The sequence below is a fragment of the Protopterus annectens genome, chromosome 3.part1, assembly GCF_019279795.1.
Source record: "Protopterus annectens isolate FY-2018-M chromosome 3.part1, PAN1.0, whole genome shotgun sequence".
NCBI classification, from domain to species: domain Eukaryota; kingdom Metazoa; phylum Chordata; order Ceratodontiformes; family Protopteridae; genus Protopterus; species Protopterus annectens.
Genome location: NC_056732.1, coordinates 1,446,622,948 through 1,446,646,416, shown reverse-complemented (window position 1 = coordinate 1,446,646,416; position 23,469 = coordinate 1,446,622,948). Strand labels below are relative to the sequence as shown.

Here is a 23,469-nt window from a genome sequence, read left to right as displayed (position 1 = left end):
TCCAAGCTGCAAAATCCTTTACTAATGCACTCTACGGGCACCTACAAGAATGCATGGATTGTGCTATCCCAATCAAAACCAAGACTCACTCCTCCAAGAAAAGGAAACCAGTCTGGTGGACCCCTGCTATAAACAAGCTATACAATAGAAGGAGGAAACTAGTACAGAAAAGAGTAAAATCCCAAGAAGGGAAGACATCCCTGATCAGTATCAGCAAGAAACTGTGTTCCCTCATAAAATCATCCCAGCCTAGCTTCGAAAGAAAAATTGCCATGGACTCCAAAGATAACCACAAGGCATTCTTTAGCTATGTCAAGAATCTAAGTGGCAATTCTCAGATCTGCTCGAAGTTAGTGCAGAATGGCACAAAATACACTGAACCGACTGATATAGCCAACATCCTGGCAGACAGGTTCAGTGCAAACTTAACCCCCCCTCTCACCACTAAAAGGGCCCATAACTATACCAGAAGAATGTAGTGCTCTGAAATCACAGACACTCAGGTTAAAACAGCCCTCTCCAAAGCCAAAAACACAGCATCAATGGGACCGGATAGTGTCCCAGGCTGTGTCTGTTTAAACTCAGCCTCTCCACAGACTATGTGCCCACAAAGTGGCACACAGCAACAGTTATTCTGCTCCATAAAGGTGGAGCCACAACTGACCCCAGGAACTATCTCCCTATAAGCCTGACTAGCTTGGTCTGCAAAGCTATGGAGTGCATCATCATGGATCTCATTAACAGAGACATTGGAAACCTCCAGACACCGGACCCAACCCAGTTCAGCTTTGTTAAGGGCAGATCATGCCTCCTAAACTTGGTGGACTTCTTTGAGACAGTTACCAAGACTATAGATGAGGGGAAAGGTGGTCCACACAGCCTACCTAGACCTTGCAAAGGCCTTCAACCATTCCCCACTCAGGTATTATAGACAAACTCACCAGCCTGAACATAAACCTCTACGTCACGAGATGGGTTGCCAACTGGCTCACGGACAGAACCCACATGGTAAGTGTTGCAGGAGCTAGGTCTGACTCTAAACCGGTTACAAGTGGCATTCCCCAGGGCTCAGTCCTAGGACCCCTCCTGTTTGGCATATACTTCTCAGAAGTACAGGCAAGCACAAAAGGACTATGGCTTGCCAAATTCGCAGACGACTGCAAACTAGGGGCTATAATTGACTCTCCAGCTGACACAGACATCCTCCAAAAGGGTCTCGATGAGACAGATACCTGGTGTCAAAACCATGGTCTCAAGCTAAATGCCAAAATGTGCATAGTCATCCCCTTTGGAAAAAACAAAGTACCCACAAACTACTACATAGGTGGTAGCCCCCTAAATACAGAAGATGTAATAAGGGATCTGGGGACCCAAGTAGATAGTAACCTCTCCTTTGATAATCACATTGCCAAAGTGGTTAGAAAATCCTTCTGTATGGCCCATCTAATCACCAAAGGGTTTGCATCCAGATCGAAAGAGATCATTGGGCCCCTCTATGCATCACTCATCAGACCCATCATAGAGTACAGTGCCCCATTTGAGATGTACCTTACAAGACACCTGCAACAACTGGAAAGACCACAGAAGTTCCTCACCAAGAGGATCACTGGCCTCAAGCAGATGCCCTATGCAGCTCAACTGAAGAAACTCCAGCTGTACTCGGTTGCATACCGCCTACTCAGAGGTGATCTCTGCCTGACATACAAGGCCATGTCCAACCCAGAATTGATGGACATGCTCCACCTAAAGAAAACCATATCCTCATCACAACAATAAATAGGACGTGCTGGAAGGATAGATTCCTGTCCCAGAGACTTCCCATGCTCTGGAACAAGATTCCAATCTACATTAGGCAGAGCTCCTCACTAACCCTCTTAAAGAGAAACTTTGACGAGTGGATGGAAAACAGAAAGTTTACCCGAGGGATCACGTCAATGGCTCTGCTCGACAGAGGCACAGGGAACTAATCTAAGGGGGTGGCGAAAGCCAACACATTCCAGATAGGCTTATAAATGCCTTTGAGTAGATAGCCTAGTACCTACCTATGAACCTATGAACCTATTACTACAGTTCCAGAATGTTTTGGATTATATTTGTATTTGTTATGTAAATGATTATAACAGTCATTTTTGTCTTTTCAGAACAACATTTTAGTTTGGTTACTCTTTTTTTATAATATTTAGTTTGCTTTTGTTTTATTCTGCCTTAATTTTATTTCTTGAATCAAGCAACAGATACATTCTGCATGGTCATTATGGAATGGATAACACATACGCTAGAGTGTTGGGTTGATTTTATTGACCTGGTATTTTGGAAAGCATAAAGAACTGTTATTTAGCAGGTCCATAGAGACAAAGGATAGTGAGTAATGCTGTGTTTAAGAAACTTGTGATACCTCTCTCCTTCATTGTGATCCCTTTTAATCCTCGGCAATGGGCAAAGGCTATTAGTATATACTGATCATCATCATCTTCTTTCGGCTGTTCCCGTTAGGGGTCACTACAGCGGATCATCTGTTTCCATTTCTTCCTGTCCTCTGCATCTTGCTCTGTCACACCAACCACCTGCATGTCCTCTCTCACCACATTTAGTTACCTTATCTTAGGCCTTCCTCTTTTCCTTTTACCTGGTAGCTTCATCCTTAGCTTTTTCCCAATATACTCAGCATCCCTCCTCAGCACATGTCCAAACCAATGTAATCTTGCCTCTCTGGCTTTGTCTCCAAACCTTCCAACCTGGGCTGACCCTCTAATGTACTTATTCCTAATCCTGTCCACCCTTGTCACACCCAGTGCAAATCTTAACATCTTTAACTCTGCCACATCCAGCTCAAACTCCTGCCTTTTTGTCAGTGCCACTGTCTCCAACCCATATAACATAGCTGGTCTCACTACCCTCTTGTAGACCTTCCCTTTCACTCTTACAGGTACTCGTCTGTCACAAATCACTCCTGACACTCTTCTCCACCCACTCCATCCTGCCTGTACTCTCTTCTTCACCTCTCTTCCACACTCACCGTTACTCTGAACTATTGATCCCAAGTATTTAAACTCATCCACCTTCGCCACCTCTACTCCTTGATCCTCACCATTCCTCTATCCTCACTCTTATTCACACACACATATATTCTGTTTTTGTCCTGCTGACCTTCATTCCTCTTTTCTCTAGAGCATATACTGATAATTATTGGTTATACAATAAAATTCCCTGACGTAGTTCCCCTTTGAGGACTCAATGCAAAGTCCATAGGGCAAGAATTAGTGATGTGGTAATGGCAGTGTAAAAGACTCAGTGCTACCATATGACCACCTTAGAAGAGCTGTAGGAAGAATAAAAGGCTTTAAAATCCATTCCAAACAAGACATTGATCAGTATTCTAAAAAGGTCTGAATGAAGTGTTTAACAGCTTTTAAAGTCCTTTGTGTTTCCCACAGGTATTTGGTGGTGGCCACAAACTGCTGCTAATGCCTGGTGTGAGACTAGAACTTAAACAGTAGTGAAGGGTACTTAACAAAACATTTTGAATATCTTTCTTATGTCAGAAGGGTGTTAAACAAGCATGCATTTTCCTCAGCTTTGAAGTGTAGTCATGGTGCTCCATGCATTACATCTCTGTTTAAAGTAAATTTGCTCTTGTCTTGGAGCCAAATTCCTACTTTGCTTGAGTTAGAATTTCCTCAAATAAAAAACATTTTGGTAACTGAAGCAGCTTTCAGACAGACTGGAGAATTCCTGGTCTTAAACAATTAATTTTAATTAGTATTTTTACTCTGACATAACTGCAAGTATGCATTCATAAATTGTTGTTATAATGTGTTAAGATATAGCAGTGTAGCATGAAATCATTTGATGCATCTTGTATTTTTGTACTTGATTCGAGTCTAAAATACTTTGCTTTTTTTCATGAGTATATGAGTGTGTAGCATGTTTATCTGAATGAGGTGTTTGATGCCGAGAATATTAAGAATTATTAGTATGTTTAAATGTTTGTGGTGCCAGTGACTCTCTTAAGTCTCCAACATAAACTATGTGATTTCAGGTAACTATTGATGAACAGGACATTCGATCCCTCAACATTAAGTGTTTAAGAGAGTTTATTGGTGTGGTGAGCCAAGAACCAGTGCTGTTTGCAACTACTATAGCAGAAAACATTCGCTATGGGCGGGAAGATGTTACCATGGAAGAAATAGAAGCTGCAACAAAAGAAGCCAATGCCTATAATTTTATCATGCAGTTACCAGATGTAAGAAGTGTTCATATTTCATTCATAACATGCATTTAATATTTCATATTTCATTCATGACTTATTACAGAGATGTTTAAGTAGCTTGCTGAAGCCATTATACCGGCAGCACTAGACAGAAATTATTGTGGATTAAAGCTAAGAAAAGAAATGCATTTGGGCTACTAATTGGGAATGCATGTTGAAGGATTCTGTGTCAGTATTGTCAAAAGGTCAACCATCTACTTTCTCCTAGATTGTGCAATTTGTACATTTCCAAAGCCTGATAAATGATTTTGAGGCAGAAGTGCAACTGTGAAGCAGCACATGAAATTTTCCACATTACTGGTGGTAGATGTACTTAATGTTGTAAAGCAGTCCTATGAAGGGCAGGAGCATGAAAATACACATATAGTTAGATACAACAATTAGTGTTTTACCCTGTAGATGCAAGTTTTGCACACACACACACACACACCCCCCTCCACACACACACACACATTTTATATTTAATCCTACTTTGTAGCCTTTTAAAGAAGTGTGATTACAGAGAGAGAGAGAAAGCATATTCTGTTTATTTCCATATTTTCTCCTTCCATTTTATGGTTCAACATGTTATGAACTATCTTTTCAACAATGTAGTTTATAAGTGTCTTCACTTGGGATCTGGTACATAGCAGACTCAGTCTCCATACAGTTTAGTGTGTTGCATTCTGCAAAATATTAAAAGGAACATAAGTGGTTCCCTCTTCAAGAAAAACATTCCCTGTACACAACAAAAAGCTCAGTTTTCAGTTTTTACTTTATATGTTTATAGTCCGTACCCTGTAACCCCCCCCCCCTTTTTTTTAATTAAAGCTGTCCTCTGTTCCTTGGAGTAAGTTACCTCGGGTACAGTTTTATTCTGGTGTGAAGATGCAAACTAATGTAACTCCTGTCATACTTCCCCTTGACCCTTAATGTCAGCTACCTCTCTGCCTGAGATGAAGCATTGCTTCACTATTTCTCTTCATAGTACTGTTGCCCAGGTCAAGTTTAATTTATTTTACATTAGGTTGTTAACAGTAAAGTCTGATGCTGTCTGACATGTTATAGTCTTTACTGTTTTCAACATGTTTCTCAGCTACTCCACAGCTGAAATTATCTGATAAATCAATCACAGGTTACAGGCCTTGTACTAACAGAAATGTATTAGATGCATGCTTTTTATTTAATTAACTTTGTTGTGGTGCACTGTTTTGGTCATCATTTCTTGCTTTTTTGTGTATGTTATGCAGTATTAAATCATGCAAGCATTATTTCCTTTACTCTCTGTAGGCTTAAAGTAAGTGACGTGTACTAATTTCCAAACATTAACAGAAAGTGAAATATTTTTTTTCACTTGTTTCATTTCCTTGGTCAGTGCTGATAACTATAAGTTATATCTTATCTGGATGCAGACTTTTGTTTTATTAGTTCACAAGTTATTCAGCTTAATATATGAAAGATGGAAGAATATATATTGTTGCTTTTTTTCTTTGCCATTTTTATCATCAGATTATTTAAGCAAGTGAAAGTGGAAGTCTTGTCCTGTTGACTTAGAGATCAGTGTTAGTAACAACTGCTTTGAATATATATAGAAGGACCTCTGCCCTCTATTAGCATTTTCAAGAAAATAACCACCGTGTCAGCAGTCAGTAGACAAAGAGTAAAGATAACGTTGAATATAAATGGCAATAAATAAGCAAAGAGACTGTTTGGGGAATGTACAAGACATTTTTAGTGCATGACCATGGGTGCAGTTTAAGCCCACATGAGTGTTTGGTGAATGAGCATATGTCCGCAGTCATGCAATAAATGTGCTTCTGACACCCCCACTGTGTTTCTTGTATATGTGTAGCATCATTGAGAGCAGGAGATGTACAATCATTCAATGTAATCTGCCATTAAAGTTCCCTGTATTCACGTCTAAATTTCCATGGAACCCCCTTGGGTTGAACAAGACTTTTTCCTTTACAAAAAAATAAAATTTCTTATTATTTATACAATTTAATCTGTGCTTGCTTGTATAATGCACTGTTGGTATTTCTACTTACAATATCGTAACAGTGTTCATATATTCTCCTTTTTAAAGCCTGTTCAGTTTTGCACACATAGAATCTATGGCAATAATCAGAAAATGCTATGTCTAGCTTAGCTGTGGTATTACAATCACAATAACAGTTCAGTTTACACTCATTGTAGTGACTTAAGTCTCAAAACCTGTGCTTCAAAAATATATTTATATTGGTGATGGGAACCACACTTCCACATTCCTCTAACTAATTTGTTGGTCGTATGGTCATCATTAAATTTATTTATTTATTTATTTTGCATTAACCATTAATTAATTAATGGTCCAGCTTGGTAAGAATTTACCCTTTTTCAGTGAAGACCCGAGGGGAAAAGCCTCAAACAGACATACAAGTTTACAATAATACAGAGCAAAACAATGTCATGAATACGATAAATAAGAAAAATAATGTACTCCATGGAAGTATACATAGCTTTATACATAAAGAAGTATAATAATAAGGTTGGAAAAGGAAAAACAACAATAATAAATCCAAGAGGTATGCAGTAAGGGAATTAAGGTTATATGTATTATTTTTGAAAAGAAACATGGTATTATTAGATTAGTGACTAGAAGGAGAATTGTGTATGTGCAGGGGGCCTCAGATCTGAGGATGAACTAGTGCAGGAGTAAAAAAGTAGAGAAAAGTGTATGTACAAGGGACCTCAGATCAGAGGAAGAAATGGTGCAGAAGAAGAAAGTAGTAGAGGAGGGATGTAGTGGTCTAGAGGGAGGGTGTAGAAGGAAGAGCAGTTAGATATAGTAAGTTATAGAAAGAGGAAAGGTCTTATGGATCAGACTTAGTGGTGAAGTGGGTATAGTGGGTATAGATCAGTGGCCTCAGAAATCGTAGTCCTCAAGACTGACTGACAACCATCTGCACTTAGTTTCTTATATGAGAGTGTAGTCAAGCATAGCAGGAATGGAGTGGGATGTGAACTTTAGTCTTTCACCTTCCAAAATGAAATCTTTCTTAAAACCTGAAGCACTTTCTATAGTACCCCGCTACACACAGCTACATAGGACCTCAGTCTGCTAACATGGCAGTACAGCCAATAATAATTATTTTATAAATATTTAATTGCAGTAGAGAATCTGCCATAATTCAAAGCCACTATCCCATGAATATTAATGCAAGCATTATATTGTGCAATCTGCTGTTTAACATAACATGTTCTTTAACAAATAATATAATCTCAGGTAGTGTGAGATTAATTTTATTTGGGGTATTAGTGAAAACAATGTTTTCAATCACTCACTATAAAGAAAATAGGTTCTTTTATGATACCAGTGATTCAGTTTGTATCGCTAAGCACTGATAATAATAAAATACATCCCTGGGTTATCTCTCAAAAAGGGAGGCTGAAGATTCATTAGGTCAGCTTTAGCAAAATAACTACATGATGGAGCAGAGGTTAACATTACAACCTTATGGGCTTGATACACTCCTGATTCTTTAAATGTGTACACTATCATATAATCAGTAATTAAAAAATACTGTCATGGAAAAACATACTCAACATCTTAATCATTAGACTACAAAAGCAGTTTTTCAGGTAGTTAACCCCCTCGCACTCTTACACTGCTGTACTTCTGACCATACCTGAAGACTGCATAATCTTAGTGGTGGGAAGTTGATTCCCCACCCCACTGTTCAATGATTTCACTCTCTTTAGCAGCCTTTTGTCAACAAAACATGGGAATAAATCAAACAAAATCACTGATTTCTGTTTCATCACAACAGATGTTGGCAATCTGCAACTTATCCCTCTGTAAACGTGTGTGTGTGTGTGTGTGTGTGTGTGTGTGTGTGTGTGTGTGTGTGTGTGTGTGTGTGTGTGTTCATTTGTGTGTGCGCGTGAATCACATGATGGACTGGTAACCCAACCCGAATTGTCTGTTGCTATGCCCATTGCTTGCTAAGATAGCGTTTTGCACCACCATGATCCTGAATATAATAAAAACAGCTATCAGAGAATGTAATGAAAAATTGTAATTTAGTTCTGATAAAGGTTAGCAAATGATAACTAAAGAATCTTCAGCATATTATGAATCACACAGTTGTGAATGTAAACGCAGTAAATAGCTTGTGACATAAACTGCTTGTTACGTAATAGCTGTTAAATTGCAGTCTGAGATGTTCAGATTTGCAGCACTGAGTTTTGATCCCAAGGTAAGTCTGTCTCAAACTGATGAGGGTTACTGCTTGATAACTTAGTTTTGTGAAGGAATTCACATACAAATATGGTATAAAAGACAGAGGTGGCAAGGTCAGTGAAACAGCAAAACCTCAGCAAATGTGATGTATGAAAGCCGCAGGGATTTATTTCCTCATTTTGTCCTGCATATGGCTGAGCATGTGATTTAAGGCATTAGGTTTCCTGAGCATAGTATAAAAAGACTTTAACTAATGATTGACAGTGACCCAGAAGCCCTTGATTGGTTAGAAGGTATGTTCAAGGCTATAGATGCACTACATAAGCCAGTGGTTATAAGAATTAAGTGTACGTTTCATTCATGTGCAGAGTGCATTCCCCCTTTTCTAATTACATCAGCATCTAGACTGCATTGCTTATTATACAGTGACCACCAACTCATAATTTTACTTATCTGTGCATTTTATCTATATATATGCTGTCACTAATTCGTAAAAAAAAAACAAAAAAAAAAAACAATCCTTTCCTTACTTTCAAAATGTAAAAAAAATCATTTGCATTTTTACCTAATTGCTAAGTGACACATGGAAAAGCTGTATGAAGTGAAAAGAAAATATTTTATCAAGCACTGCAAATTTTTATCTGTCAGTCTCTAAAACATATACATTTTGAGCGTTTTTGTCCTGATTTCAGAACAGGTGGGTCATTTTAAACAGTAATTAGCAATATGTCTGTGCACTTAGTTTAAGATGCAACGTCTGCAACAACAGAGAGATTTGTTTGTCTTTCTTGCTTTGTATCAATGTACTATGCCAATATACATCAACATATATTTTTTAAATGGGGTATGGAAGTTTGAACTTCTTCCAATGGCTGCATCCAGATCGTTTTGACTAAATTAAGTCATATCCCCAAAGTTCAAATAAATGTCCGTCTCTCTAGAACCATAAATGCATTCCTCTCAGCTGATTCTGATTTTCTAAAATGTCCCTGATTTTGCTTCACATTTTGCCTGCCACCCACAACATTTTTGATTTTTGTCATTAATCATTGAGGACTACAGTTACTCATCAATGACAGACATTAGAGTCTTGTGTCTTATCGGTCGGAAAGCACCTGTTGGTGCCATTCTATTAACTTTTTAAGTCAATTACAATAATATTAAACAAGATTCTGATTTTAGGCTTCTGCCCACCCTCCCCCCCGTTATATTTGGCTTTGTCCAGAATTCCTTAACAAAGAAGCTGAGAGGTATGTGTGTTACTAAAGAAGCGTAGATAGCAAACTGTGCAGCAAAAACTAATTTTGGCAGTGGTTACATTAATTAGACTCTAAGTATTAAAATTTACTTTATAGCTCTTAAAAAACTGTAAAAATGTTTGTAATGTTTTATTAACCACTTAAGATATCTCACTTTTCAATCAAGATAAATACAGAACTGTCTGCAGCATTTTGTTTATCCAGCTGTGAGATTTCATATGAGGCTCAGAGTTTTTTGTTTGTCAGTTGGCAGTTGAATTATTTATAAAATTATGAAAATTATGACATTATAAAGAAATAATTTATGAACAAGTGTCAACATCTTTTAAGCTTCACTAGACAGATGTAAGGTATTGATGTAGTTATGATGTCCATAAGGTAAGCATTAGGATGAAGCTTTTCAGTCACCTGACTGTAGTATGCCTTTGGAATTATTAAGTAAAGCATAAACAGGCATTACGTCAGGTGATCCTGGGGCACCATTAGGAAATGATAGTGCAGCAGATAAACACTGAGTAATATTTCAATATATGTGAATATATGGTATGGTGTGGCTGGGTCTACTTCATATAAATGAAATCCCACTTACCCGACTTTCATAACATCGAGCCGAGAACACAAAGTCCAAAACACCGACTTCTCGGAACACCATTTAACTAAAGGTAAGTAAACCCACTGGTCAACCTGACAAACTGAAACAGAAGCAAAGAAAACACATCCATATGGGGGGCTTTGCCCCCCACACACACACCCCCAACTAAATGTACTAACTCCGAGATCGCACTACTGTGGAGGTCAAGGGCAAAGGTCAACATGCTGGCCAAGCAGGTACTTACTTTTAGTTACACGTCGGTGTTCCGAGTGGTCGGTGTTTTGGACATTCGGTGTTCTCGGCTTGATATTATGAAAGTCGGGTAGGTGGGATTTCGTTTATATGAAGGGGACCTGGTGTGGCTGCACTGGCTCGACAGTACTTCTTTGCTACAGTGGCAGGCCATGCATTTCAGCATCTTGTCTTGTTTTGTTTTTATTAATTTGTTCAATGGATTAGGGCCAATAGACACAGGTGCTTCCTTATAGAGATTTTGGGAAGCCTTGAACTGTTAAGTTACTTGCTGAGTCTCAAAATATGCAAAAGGTGACCGAAGGAAATAAGCCCAGGAGTAAAGGACTAAGCTTATTAATCCCCAAGAACATTAACTCCCATGTTATATTGCCAGAATGCTTTAGATCTTGCTTCAAAATGCCCTCTGCAATAGGTAACATATGAGGATCTTGTTCCTGATATCCTCCTGTACCATAATGTTTATACATCTCTATCTTCTGTGCCTTGAGTGTGTATCACTTTTCTCTACAAGCAGCATTGAACCCATATAGGAAGAAATAGCATCCACCTCTTCCCCAACATTTCCCTGCCACTCCTAATCAGCTTCATAGGAAAATTCTGTGTGATGCTGAAAAAACATAAATATACCAGTAGCCTTCAGACTACTAGCTGGGATCCACATACTCACTGCAGACTATCATCTAGGATCCATATACTCACTGCAGACTTTCAGCTGGGATCCATATACTCACTGCAGACTAACAGCTGGGATCTATATACTCACTGCAGACCATCAGCTATGATCCATATACTCACTGCAGACTTTCAGCTTGGATCCATATACTCACTGCAGACTACCAGCTAGGATCTATATACTCACTGCAGACTAACAGCTAGGATCCATATACTCATTGCAGACTACCATCGGGGGTCCATATACTGACTGCAGACTACCAGCTAGGATCCATACATTCACTGCAGACTACCAGCTGGGATCCATATACTCTTTGATTCTGAGACAGAAAGGGGTAGCTTCTTACATCTGAGGTTCTTGATTCAGACATGGAAAGAAATAGTTTCTTGTTGACAGTACCCTACCAAATGATTCTTGTTTTGGGAACCCCTCAGGCCCATTAAGTCTTCTTTAAACTGACCTGCAGTCCATTTTCCTTCCCTCCAGATATAGATAAACCATTATCCTGGGAGAAGAAACAGATGCCTTGAGTAATCCCTGGAACTTCTTCTGGAGAATACTGTAATTTAATGCCTGGAGGCATGCTGGCACTCATCTGTCAGCTTGTTAAATACTAATAATGTTGTCCATGTGGATCAAGATGAGTGATGTGCCATGGTGTGAAGGCATCCCCGTGCAGCTTCCATATAATCCTTTCAGACTATTACAGAGTAGAGACCACATCACATTGCCACACTCCTGCCAAACAAAGATTCTAAAGCTACGGAAATATTTGAGTAAAATTGTTCTACTCTACTGCTTTAGAATTTATCTGTCTGGTGGTCCATAGTCTAATTCTTCTTAGAGGGCCAGCACTGTGACGGATGGAAGAGAGTTCCTTCTTTGCAAGAACAAGTCATTTCTGAAAAATAGTGAAAGTGTGGCCACATTCTTAGGTTTCTTTACTGCCTACACCAGTTTCAAATGTGCTGATGTTGCATTTAGAGCAGTCAGTTGTACCATCTGATGGCATGGCTTAAGATGATTTTTTTTATGTTTCAGCAAAGCTATGCCAGGTCATTCTTAAGGTCCTGTTCTCAGGTAAGGTCTTCGTTTGTGAAGATTTTCAATAAATTACTGAGATGAGGTCTAAAGAAGATGTAGAAGTGAGGTGCAGTTCTCCCACCCTCAGTTTCCTCCTTTGCATTCAGGCTAGCCTAATTCACAAGAAGGAATGGACCTCCCTTTCTACAGGGTAAGAACAAAACTGTCCAGTATCCCTAACTCCTTTGGAGCCTTACACTAAGTGTAACAAAAGATAGCCTTTGGAGGGGCCAAGATGATTCCTGACTACCAGTTAAAATTGCCCTTGCCCATGGTGGCTAATTCTCTAAATTGTTAACAGCTTGAATTTTCATCACTAAGGGCAAGTGAGTTTTGGACATGGTCATAGCAGGTTGACACTTACAGTTGATGGAAACACTCCATCATGATTGCCTTTCAAAGATATGACAGTGTCTGCTGCATGTCTGAAACATCAATCGTTGTGCTCCATAGAAAGGTAGTAGAACCTGTTCCTACTTTGAAAGGAGTAAGTTAACATTTCACATTGGATCTCAGTGCCTATAACAATCATGTCCAGTGAACTATGTTTTGAGTGATGACTCTACAAGCTATGAAATCTCAGCTCTCACTGGGAGTCTGGATATTCTTACTAGCTATGATGGATGCCTGTTGGCATAGTGACCTTTGGAGGGCCTTACAAAAGAGTCTTTTCATTTTCCTTTGGGTTTAAACCCCTTTCAGTACAATGCATTCCTGTTTAGCCTTGTCTGCCCAAGACAACTCATCAGGACATTGACAGCTGCAGCTGGTACTTTGCAACAGAGAAATCGTCTGGTATTCCTTTACTTAGACAACTGACTCCTGACAGCTGCCTTGTAGAACTCCATGACAGAAACCGTGTCTTGGGTTCTGCCACAGCTGTAATCCCTGCTGATAGTCACAGGTTAAGAGAAGCTGGCTCTGACCCCATTTCTGATTTGAACATGCTGATAGATGCTGGTTCTTCTTGCCCAAGGAAAACGCCAAGAGGTCATGAGTTTCACTTCCTGGATAGATTAGAGATGACAGAAGTGTGCAGTCTTTTATTTAGGCTGATCACAGCCACTAGTTACATAGTACCAGAAGCTCACCTTCATATGCTGCTGCTGCAGTAGATACTGAAATACAGTCTGTACAGGTTCTCCAAGATCTTGGGAGCTTCCTCTTCGTGTCAGAGTCAGTGCACCATGTCGTATAATGCTGGGCCATTCCCACCAGTCTAAATAAGTAGTTCCCCTTTCTCCTGCTAAGTCTATATCAGATTTCAGTGTTGGATTTTACACTAGTCAGTTGAAAAGTGTACTTCTGTTCATGCTTGTGCAGGGGAAAGTGGAGCTTCTTAGACTGGATGGAAACTGGACTCACGATTTCCTAGGAGAAATTTTAGTCAAATGCATGATCACTGATCACCTCAAAGCCCTGTCTCTTCACTCGATATACAGACTTCTGAGAAAAGATCTTTGATTGACATAAAAGGCACCACCGGACCCTGTTTTGATGATCCTTTTGCACATCCACAAAACAAATAGCATCAGGACTACTAGATTAAAAGATCGAACTTTTCTGTGTGACATAACTAGGACATGTTGGAGAGACAGATATGTTTCTCACAGAATTCCCATTCTCTGGAACAAGCTCGCATCCATGTGAAGCAGATTTCTTTCCTATCCTTATTTATGTGCAGCTGGGGACCAATGGATGGATAATCAGACAGTCACCCCTGGTCTGGCACCAATATCGCTGATTTATTTGATTTATTTATTTTACATTTGTTGACCGGGATAGTCCAACTGGATACATGTCCATTTTCAGTAGAGGCCTGGGGAGAAAAAATCCAAACTTCATATTAGATATGTACTACAAGATTCTATTTCATATATACATATAAATCAGGTTTTACAATTTCCAAACAGAATTACATTCATTAAAAGGATCGAAACATAACTCGGTCACACAATTAATACAAAGTAATTAGGTTATTAACCAAACAACTAGGATATAGTCACTTAGAAGCACTTAGAGGCAGGAAGTCCTCATTAGGCACACAGTTGAGGGAGTAAAAGTTAATTGGGGGTAAAGAAAGGACATATACACCGTTTTTTAAAGTATAGTATAAGATTTTTCTTGAATTGGGATAAAGTGGGTTCTGATGTTAAGTCAGCAGGGAGTGAGTTCCATGTTTTGCCTACAGATTTGGAAAACAGAACATCTCCAGCTATGTTGTTAGTTTTGAGCATGTAAACTAACATTTTGCTAGAGGATTGGAGCGTCTTGAAGTTCTGGTAGGGGATGATAAGGCTTTTAAGAACAGGCGTGTATTTGGGCTGATAGAGAATCTTATGGGCAATTACTAGTTGGTTGACCTTTAGTAGATTAGGTAGTTAAAGCCACCCTAGAAGATTAAGGTTAATACAGTGGTGGGTTATATAGGCTGTACCAGTGCCAAATCTAGCAATGTGATTATAGCAGCTAGTGAATTTGTTCAAGTCAGTTTTACTCATGTTTGTGAGTAAGGGGGAGGCATAGAGGAGGGTAGAGTGTAGGTGTGTGCGGGCAATAACAGTCCTAGCTAGGGGAGTTAGGAAGGGTTTAATCTTGTATAGAGAGCCAAGTTTTTTATTAACTGTTTTAATTATATGGTTAATATGCAAGTCAAACTTAAGGTTATTGTCAACTATTACACCTAGGAGCTTGGTCGAGAGATCTGGTGAAATAATGGTGCCATTGTTAGATTTTATGGTGAAGGTCAGTACGGTGAAACTTTGCGATGGGGAGAAAAGCAGTAGCTTAGTTTTGTTGGGATTTAATATGAGACGGCAATTAAGAAGCCAATTTTCAACTGTGTTAAAAGTTTTTTTGGGATAAAGACTGCAGTTCTGTTGCCGAGCATATTAGAGTCAAGTCATCTGCGTTTTGAATGCAGGCAGCCACTGGGGTGACTTTGTACAGGTCATTTATAAATATAGAAAATATGAGGGGTCCTAAGATGGAGCCCTGGGGGTCTCCTAGGGTGATGGGTAGCATGGTTGATAGGTTGTCCTTCCAAAGGACTGCCTGTTGTCTACCACTCAGGTAAGACTGAAACCATTGGATAGCCTGGGTGTCTAGGGAAATGGTTTCCAGTGTTTGTAGAAGTATTTGGTGGTTTACCATGTTGAAGGTCTTGGAAAGGTCTAAGAAGATGGCTGAGGAAAGTTTACTAATGTTTCAGTTTAGATTTATAATGTTAGTGAAGGAGAGAAGGGCAGTGGTGGTACTATGGTATTGTCTAAACCCATGTTGGGAGTTTGTCAGGAGATTGTTCATGAGAAAATAGTTCAGGAGTTGTCTGTGTATGCATTTCTCCATAATTTTGGCAAGTGGAGACAGAATAGCTATGGATCCATAATTAGAGAGCTCAGACGAGCTGCCTCCTTTATGGAGTGGGAGAACATGGGCTATCTTCCAGATGGAGGGGATGGTAGCTTCAGATATAGTTCTATTGATCAGGATGGATATTGGTTAAGCTACAGCATCGGCTGCTTTTTGTAAATACTCTGCTGGTAGGAGGTCAGCCGGTAGGGTAGTTGGTTTTAATTTTTTAATTAGTTTTCAAATAAATGATGTTGAGACTAGTTGAAAGTTAAAAGTAATTTGGACACTAGGTGTAGTAACAATTGGATTCGGGCAGCTGGGGGATAATTGACTAGCTAGATGTTGGATAGTTTCTGTAAAGAAGCTATTGAAGGTATCGGCAACCTCAACTGGAGGTTTTTCGATAGAAGTTGAGGGGGTAGGGGTAGTAGATTTACCTGGGTGGAGAAGTTTATTTATACCTGCCCAAAATTTTGGGGGTTTATTTTGGTGTTGCTGTTATAGCTGGCAATAATATTTTTTTGTCAGTCATAACAGATTTTTTTTTGTATCATTCCTTAGCTGCCTGTATCTAAGTTGATCTTCAGGGGTTTTGTGGCTTGCCAAGTGTCCCAGGCTTTATTTCTAAGTGAGATTTTTTGTCTGGTTTCTACTGAAAGCCATGGGGCAGCTTTTGTTTTAGTCCTAATAGAACAAGATGGGGCGTGGGTGTCTAGGATAGCTAAGAATTTGCTATTAAAGTATTTTACAGCTTCTAGTGGCAAATGTTTTAGGACAGACCAATTACGCTGTTTGAAATAATTTTGGAAATTATTGAGGTTAAAGTTTTTCTTATTCCAAAATAAGTGGGTAGGTTTGGGATGTCCCCCTTTTGCCTGATTATATAGGTGAGAATGTGATCACTTATATCGTCAGGCAGAGTCCCAGCTTTGTACATGAGGGGCTGACTATTAATAAGCATCCAGTCTAGGGTAGTTTCTTTATTGTTAGGTTTACTTAATGTAGAGGGGGAGGATATGACCTGTGTGAATCTATAAAGGTTGATATGGTGAATAGGGGGTTCTGAGGAACAGGTGAACCAGTCTATGTTAAAGTCTCCAAGAACAACAGTTTCTTGAGGGTAGTTATTTGACAGCCAGCATAGTAGGTCCTCTAGAATTTTTATGTTATTACCTGGGGGAATATAGACACAGACTATGTATATGCATTTATTTTTATTGCTATTAAGCTTAGTAATGATAATTTCAGCCTTGTCAACTTGTAATGATTGTGGGGCGACATTGGACATCTCAAGTGTTGTTCTATATAGAACGCTACCCCACCTCCCTACTTAGTGGTATGGTCAAACCTTAATATATTGTACCCCGGTGGTATAACCTCATTTCTGACATTGAAGGTATTAGCCAGGTTTCAGTGAGGCATAGACTATACAGGGAAAGATAATCTAGTACAGCATGAAGGTGCTGAACCTTGTTATTTATGCTCCTGATGTTCAGATGGCCAACCAGGAGTGAGTTAGGAGGTTTATTTAATGTTTGAGTGTTTAGGGGAAAGGTAGTACTGAGGCCAGAGCCATTGGTTGAGGATGGGCCAGGGTTTGGGTGGATGTCGCCATTCAGTATGAGGTTCCATTGAGATCTAATGGTCAATTTCAGGAATTTGATAATTTGGTTTTATCTTTTAGTTTTTGGATTGATGTATCTTGTTCTAAGGGGTAGGTGGTGTTGACTGTGTGAGGAGTTAGGCATTATGGGATATCGCAAGTGATCTAACTTATATGGTGCTATCAATGTGTTTGTTTGGCCTCTTGAATAATGGAAACCACAATACTCTTGATGTTCATAAGCAGTAAGTATGTATGGGATCAGCATCAGAGGTATAATAGAGATAATCAACATTAATTTGGGTGGAGAGAGCAGCAATGCCATTGTTTAGATATGGGCTACTGCTCTGGGTATTAGTAGAAGATAAGTGAAATGGGGTGAGAAAGGGAGTCCTTAGTTATTGCGGACTGGTTCTAGAGAGAGAAGAGATGTGGTAACAATACTATAAATTTAGTACCACTAGGGATGGGTGGGATTTGGGGGCAGGGTGGGGCATGGAGTGATCCCAAGTGCAGTGAGGGTGAGTGGAGAGGGGCTTAACCAGACCACCAGGTTCTTAGGGTCTGTGTATGCTATGTAAATACATTTGCCAATTGAGGTACATTCCTTTACTAGTTTAACCTTTTTTGTAATGTTTTCAATCCTTTTTAATACATTAATTTACTGGTATATTTTTTTACAGTTTAAAGGCCACTAATTAAAAGTGCTAGAGGCTTAAAGCTGAATATCAGCTAGATTTTGCAGTTTTATAGGAAATAAGGTAGGAATAGAGCCAGGAGAGCCTCCTACTAATGGAACGTTAGATTTGTATGTTTGGGGCCAACAGGGGTAGGAAATCGAGGTAGGAGATCCCTTAAGGTTGTTTTACTTAGAGTAGCCAAATTATGAGGGTATTTTAGCTTAGGGCTTTTGTAGGGGCATCTAGGAATGCTATAGGCCCAGTGTGGCTTCCAAAAGTAGTACATACAAGTAGAATTGAGGTGGTCAGTAAATCACACCTATATAAATCAAATGTGTTGGTCACATTTGGGTTGCACAGCTAGCCTTATAAGAGCCATAGTTGTTGTTAGCCTAGTATACCCCTATGAAATTATGAACCTATGAATTGCAGTAGGTGTGAGTATTGTTGTTAGTATTGTTATTTGTATAGTTTCCCATTTGATGTGTGTGGTCAGGTTATTATACTGCTTGATTTGGAATGAATGATAGTGAGGAATCAGGGAGCTTTACTGAATATTACCTTTTCTGAACTGCAGGTGCAGCTCAGCGGTACAGTTTCGTTTTTTAGTTGCTGCAGAAAGGAAGAAGAGTGGAGTGCTCTTATAAACATATACACATGGATTCCGTTCACAAGCCCCAAGTTTCAAAACGTCGAACTGCAAATGCTCGAGAACATAAGAACAAAGTTTTGAAACTTTGAATGTTCTGAATGGAGATTGCTATACAGAGCGGAACAGGAAATTTTCTGTTTTCCTCATTGTAGTATGATCTCAGAGTTGGTATATTTATAAAGCAGGATTTCTGGGGGATGCAGGAAGGCAATGTAAAAAAAAAATGTGTGTTTTTATTTTTTTTTATTGCAGTTTCGAAGTTTCAAAACTTTGATGCTATGTCTCGATCATTTGCATTTTAAAGTTTTGAAACTTTGAGCTTGTGAAATATATATATATATATATATATATATATATATATATATATATATATATATATGGAAGCCAGCCATATAATCAGATGTTCATAATATCGAAAGTTTTTCCACCAGCAGAATTGATCAAAACTCATTTGATCACTTCTGCTGGCGTTGTTTGTGCAAGATCATGAACAGTGGGGATTAGTGAATTTTCCCTTTTCCCACTGTAGACTGATCTCAGAGTTGGTATATTTATAAAGCAGGGTTTCTGGGGGATGCAGGAAGGCAATGTAAAAAAAAATGTGTGTTTTTATTTTTTTATTGCAGTTTTGAAGTTTCAAAACTTTGATGCTATGTCTTGATCATTTGCATTTTAAAGTTTTGAAACTTTGAGCTTGTGAAATAGATCCTTATATATATATATATATATATATATATATATATATATATATATATGGAAGCCAGCCATATAATCAGATGTTCATAATATCGAAAGTTTTTCCACCAGCAGAATTGATCAAAAATCATTTGATCACTTCTGCTGGCGTTGTTTGTGCAAGATCATGAACAGTGGGGATTAGTGAATTTTCCCTTTTCCCACTGTAGACTGATCTCAGAGTTGGTAATGCAGTTAGTACAGAGGTGTGGTGGGGCACAGCCGCCAAGATAATGAGGGTGCTTGCCTCCCTGCAAAAAAAAAAACAAAAACGTTTTGTGTTGATTGTGTGTGTGTGTGTGTGTGTGTGTGTGTGTGTGTGTGTGTGTGTGTGTGTGTGTGTGTGCGTGTGTGTTTCACAACTTTAGGATTGATGTTTTTTCTTTAAACGTATTTGTATTTTGATATTACGTAGTACTTCCATGTATATACACACATACACACACACACATATACAGTATATAGATATATATATATATGTGTATATATATATATATATATATATATATGTGTGTATATATATATATATATATATATATATATATATATATATATATATAAAGTGGGAAATCAGCAAAATACACTATTGCTGAATGGAAAAATATTGAACACATTTCCTGATATGCACATTACATTGAGTATGCATTATAAAAAAGCTTTTTTAGGGGGTATTTCCCCCCCCCCCCATCCCCACTACTCCTATATAGCAACTTCAAGGTTGTACAATAGTGGGGAAAATGGAAAAAAAATCCATAAACCCCAATGTCACATATTTTCACATTAAATTAATGTTAACAGCGAATTGCTGGTCGACCAAGCAGTCAACAAAGAGAGAGAGTGAGAAAGAGTACACACACATATACAGACACACACACACTCATATAAAACATCAGTATTATTTCTGAGGGAAGTTAATGAGTGTTTTCTGACAAAACGTGAAGTTTATTCAAATATCTTTTCAAGGAGATTTGTAAGTCCCTGATCAGGTAGTATCTACCCCAGCAGTGCAATCTAGGAATAGACTTTGAAATATAACAGGATAATGTTGTGCATTATATCTGGCAGAAGTCATCTTTAAATCTCCTGCGAGAACAGAATACAATGACAGTTCCCGAAGCATTCCTGAATAGTTATTTTTTGTAATCCCACTATTTTTTGTTTTTCTAAGGAATCATTGAACCTTCTGAAGTTCTTTCTAATGGAGTGTTTGGAGACTACAAAATGTATTTAATAACAGGGCATATCAGTGAGGTATAAAATGATACAGTGATCTCCCCTGGAGTGACTAGGTAGGACCTTTAAATTTGGTTTTCAAAAGAATATGCCTTTTTAACTGTGATGGATACCCACTGTTCATAGTTCAAAATTGCCTGCCATTGTTTCTAGATCTTTAGTAGTGATGTCTTTTTTATGATTTGATATCTTTTTATGATTTGTTCATCTTTTTTATGATTTGTTCGTTTGTTTTGTAATTGTAATTTAACTTTTTGAAAGGTTTTACAATGCTACCTTTACTGACAACTCTTTAACTTGCTTACTTAATAAATTCATTCTCATGGGGCACACTAATAGTGGAACAGTCTGTGATAAACCTTAATTGTGGAATTTATATGGGAGGTTGGCATAATGGTTAAGGTATTTACCTTATGGACACAAGGTGCAAGGTTTGATTCTCACATAGGATAATTGGCCAGGCTTAAAGTGGCCTTGAAGGGCAGGTAGCATAGTACTTACCTATGATCCTGTTATAGAATCAGAAAACTATTAAAAGAAAAAAGCAGACAAAGCCAACAAACATTACACAAGCCAGTGCAACAAGACTAAAGTCAACTCCATCCAAAAAAGAACTCATCAAAACAATTAAATGAAGCAAAGCTTCATTTGAAGTAAAACTCATCATTAAGACAGGTAACAATAATTAGGCCTTCTAAACTACATCCAAAAAAAATGAGAATGTCGTACACCAGAACAAAATTTTTTTTGCATAACAAAGTCAGTAGATATATCTAACAAATGAGTATCACAATAAACAGTCCCATGCAGTTTTCCCCCTACAGCTCAGTACCATCATAAATTACATTCAGACTGGTCACCTCATTTCTCACTAAGTTCAAGAAACTATTTCTATGGGACCAGATGAGACACCAGCAACCCTAATGTACATAAATTAACCTAGTATATCCCTTTATGCATATTCTTAATAGAGCATTAAAAGCTAGATATGATCCTAATATCTGGATTTGACGTCAGGTATGCCATGTGCTGACGATGCAGCAGGGGTCAGGGGGTATTGAAATGAACTATGTTAATTTTAATTTAAAGTGGCTACCTGGAATTTTGTGGCACCCTGTTATTTTCAGTTAGAAGGTGATATTTTTCAGCAAATGCCATACAGTTGATAGATGCAGGGCACGCTACAGCTAGGGGCTCATTTTTTACTCTATTATTTTTATTATTATTATTTTTATTATAATTATTATTTATTTTTGAAACAGGAAAAAAATAAATATGTGAAATCAGAAGGCACCCCTAATTGAAGGAAGCCCTAGATGGATGCCTAATCTGCCTATGCGTAAGGCCACCCATGACTGTAATAATCTCCAGTATATCAAATGCTTATTACATGTTGTGTCTTTATTCATTAAAACAGTTTGTATAAACTGCTTCTGGACTTTTCTTCACAGACCACCACTGAAAATTGGATGCATCCTAGTTGAACATCCCAGAAATTAAAACATGATTAATATAAATAAATATAGTACTACAGAGCGATTGTCAAATGTAATTTGCTGGGAACTAGCAACAAGAAGCATTTTGATCATTAAAACCATGTTTATTTTTTTCCTGACAGGACTTCTTGAAAGCTTGAACATATTTAATGACTACATTTAATAATGACTATAGTCAGTGTATTTTAAACTGTATATGAACATATCCTTGTATAAAAAGTATCATCTCCTCCCCACATGCAATCATAATTTGTCTGCCTGGCACGTGAACATTTTGTATGAGTAGAAGTCATGCTTTTGTACTGTCTTGGTCTGTGTCTGTCTTGAGTGATGTACTGAATTCCTTAAATTCATTTACCATGTGATTATATACATAAGTAATAAAATAAGAGAAAATGATGAAGCAAACTAAAGGGGTGATATTTTTTCACAGTTTATTTGTATATGTTTTCTTTCAGAAATTTGAGACTCTGGTTGGAGAGAGAGGCACACAGTTGAGTGGAGGTCAGAAACAAAGAATTGCTATTGCCCGTGCAATGGTCCGCAATCCTAAGATTCTTCTTCTGGATGAAGCTACATCAGCTCTGGATGCTGAGAGTGAAGCAATTGTACAAGCTGCTCTTGATAAGGTATCAGGTAGCAACTTACTGTTTTATGTTTATATCTGATAATTAGGGTTCTGTAGTAAAACAGATTATTAGTATAAATCTTCTTTAAAAAAAGGTTTAACTTGTAGCAGCTACAACATTTCTGAATCATTATCACTTTGCAAGTTTCTATAAATGGTAGATATACCACTCTTCAGTACATTTATTACATTAGATTGCCACCTTCTATTATTTTTTTACAGACTTGAAGACATATTATTTTTCTTGAAAACTTGGATACAGTTGGAAAATGCCAGATCACTGGTAGTTAATGAATCAGTTGCAGTATTTGGTATTCTTTACATATTGAATGAAAAAATGGAACCTGAGCTGAGGCATTGCCATTTTCATCAGTTTAGTAAGAAACTATTCAGTTAGGACAGGAAACAGACCTAATGTTTCACTTGAATGTTAAGGCGCCATTACAGTAAAGAGCAGAGGTGTAATAATGCAGTGGCGGAAGGTGTGGTCCAGTCCAGGTGCAAACAATAACGGGGTGCAGCCTTCAATTGTGGCTCCTTTAACGAAGGGCTTTATCTTTAAGAATGCCCTCTGTGTATGTATGTCCCTGTGTGCTTCAACACACACACTTCATTGCTTACTTATTCCACGTTCCATGTGCGGAATTTAAATACAACACTTGCCACAACTATTCCTCTCACTCCATAGTGATTAGTAGTGTGTCCACTGCTACCTCTACCAAGGAGTGTTTCCACATTCTGCACGCAGGCTAGGA

At 38.3% G+C, this 23,469-nt stretch overlaps 1 protein-coding gene across 1 annotated transcript in view; it reads left to right on the top strand.

Annotated features, from left to right (window-relative positions):
- ABCB1 (ATP binding cassette subfamily B member 1) overlaps positions 1 to 23,469 on the top strand; it is a 1,009,232-nt gene that overhangs the window by 512,486 nt on the left and 473,277 nt on the right. Inside the window, exons 15-16 of the mRNA XM_044067521.1 lie at positions 4,040 to 4,243; positions 22,545 to 22,715. Of these exons, the coding sequence (XP_043923456.1) occupies positions 4,040 to 4,243; positions 22,545 to 22,715 (375 nt within the window). The remainder of the gene's footprint in view (positions 1 to 4,039; positions 4,244 to 22,544; positions 22,716 to 23,469) is intronic.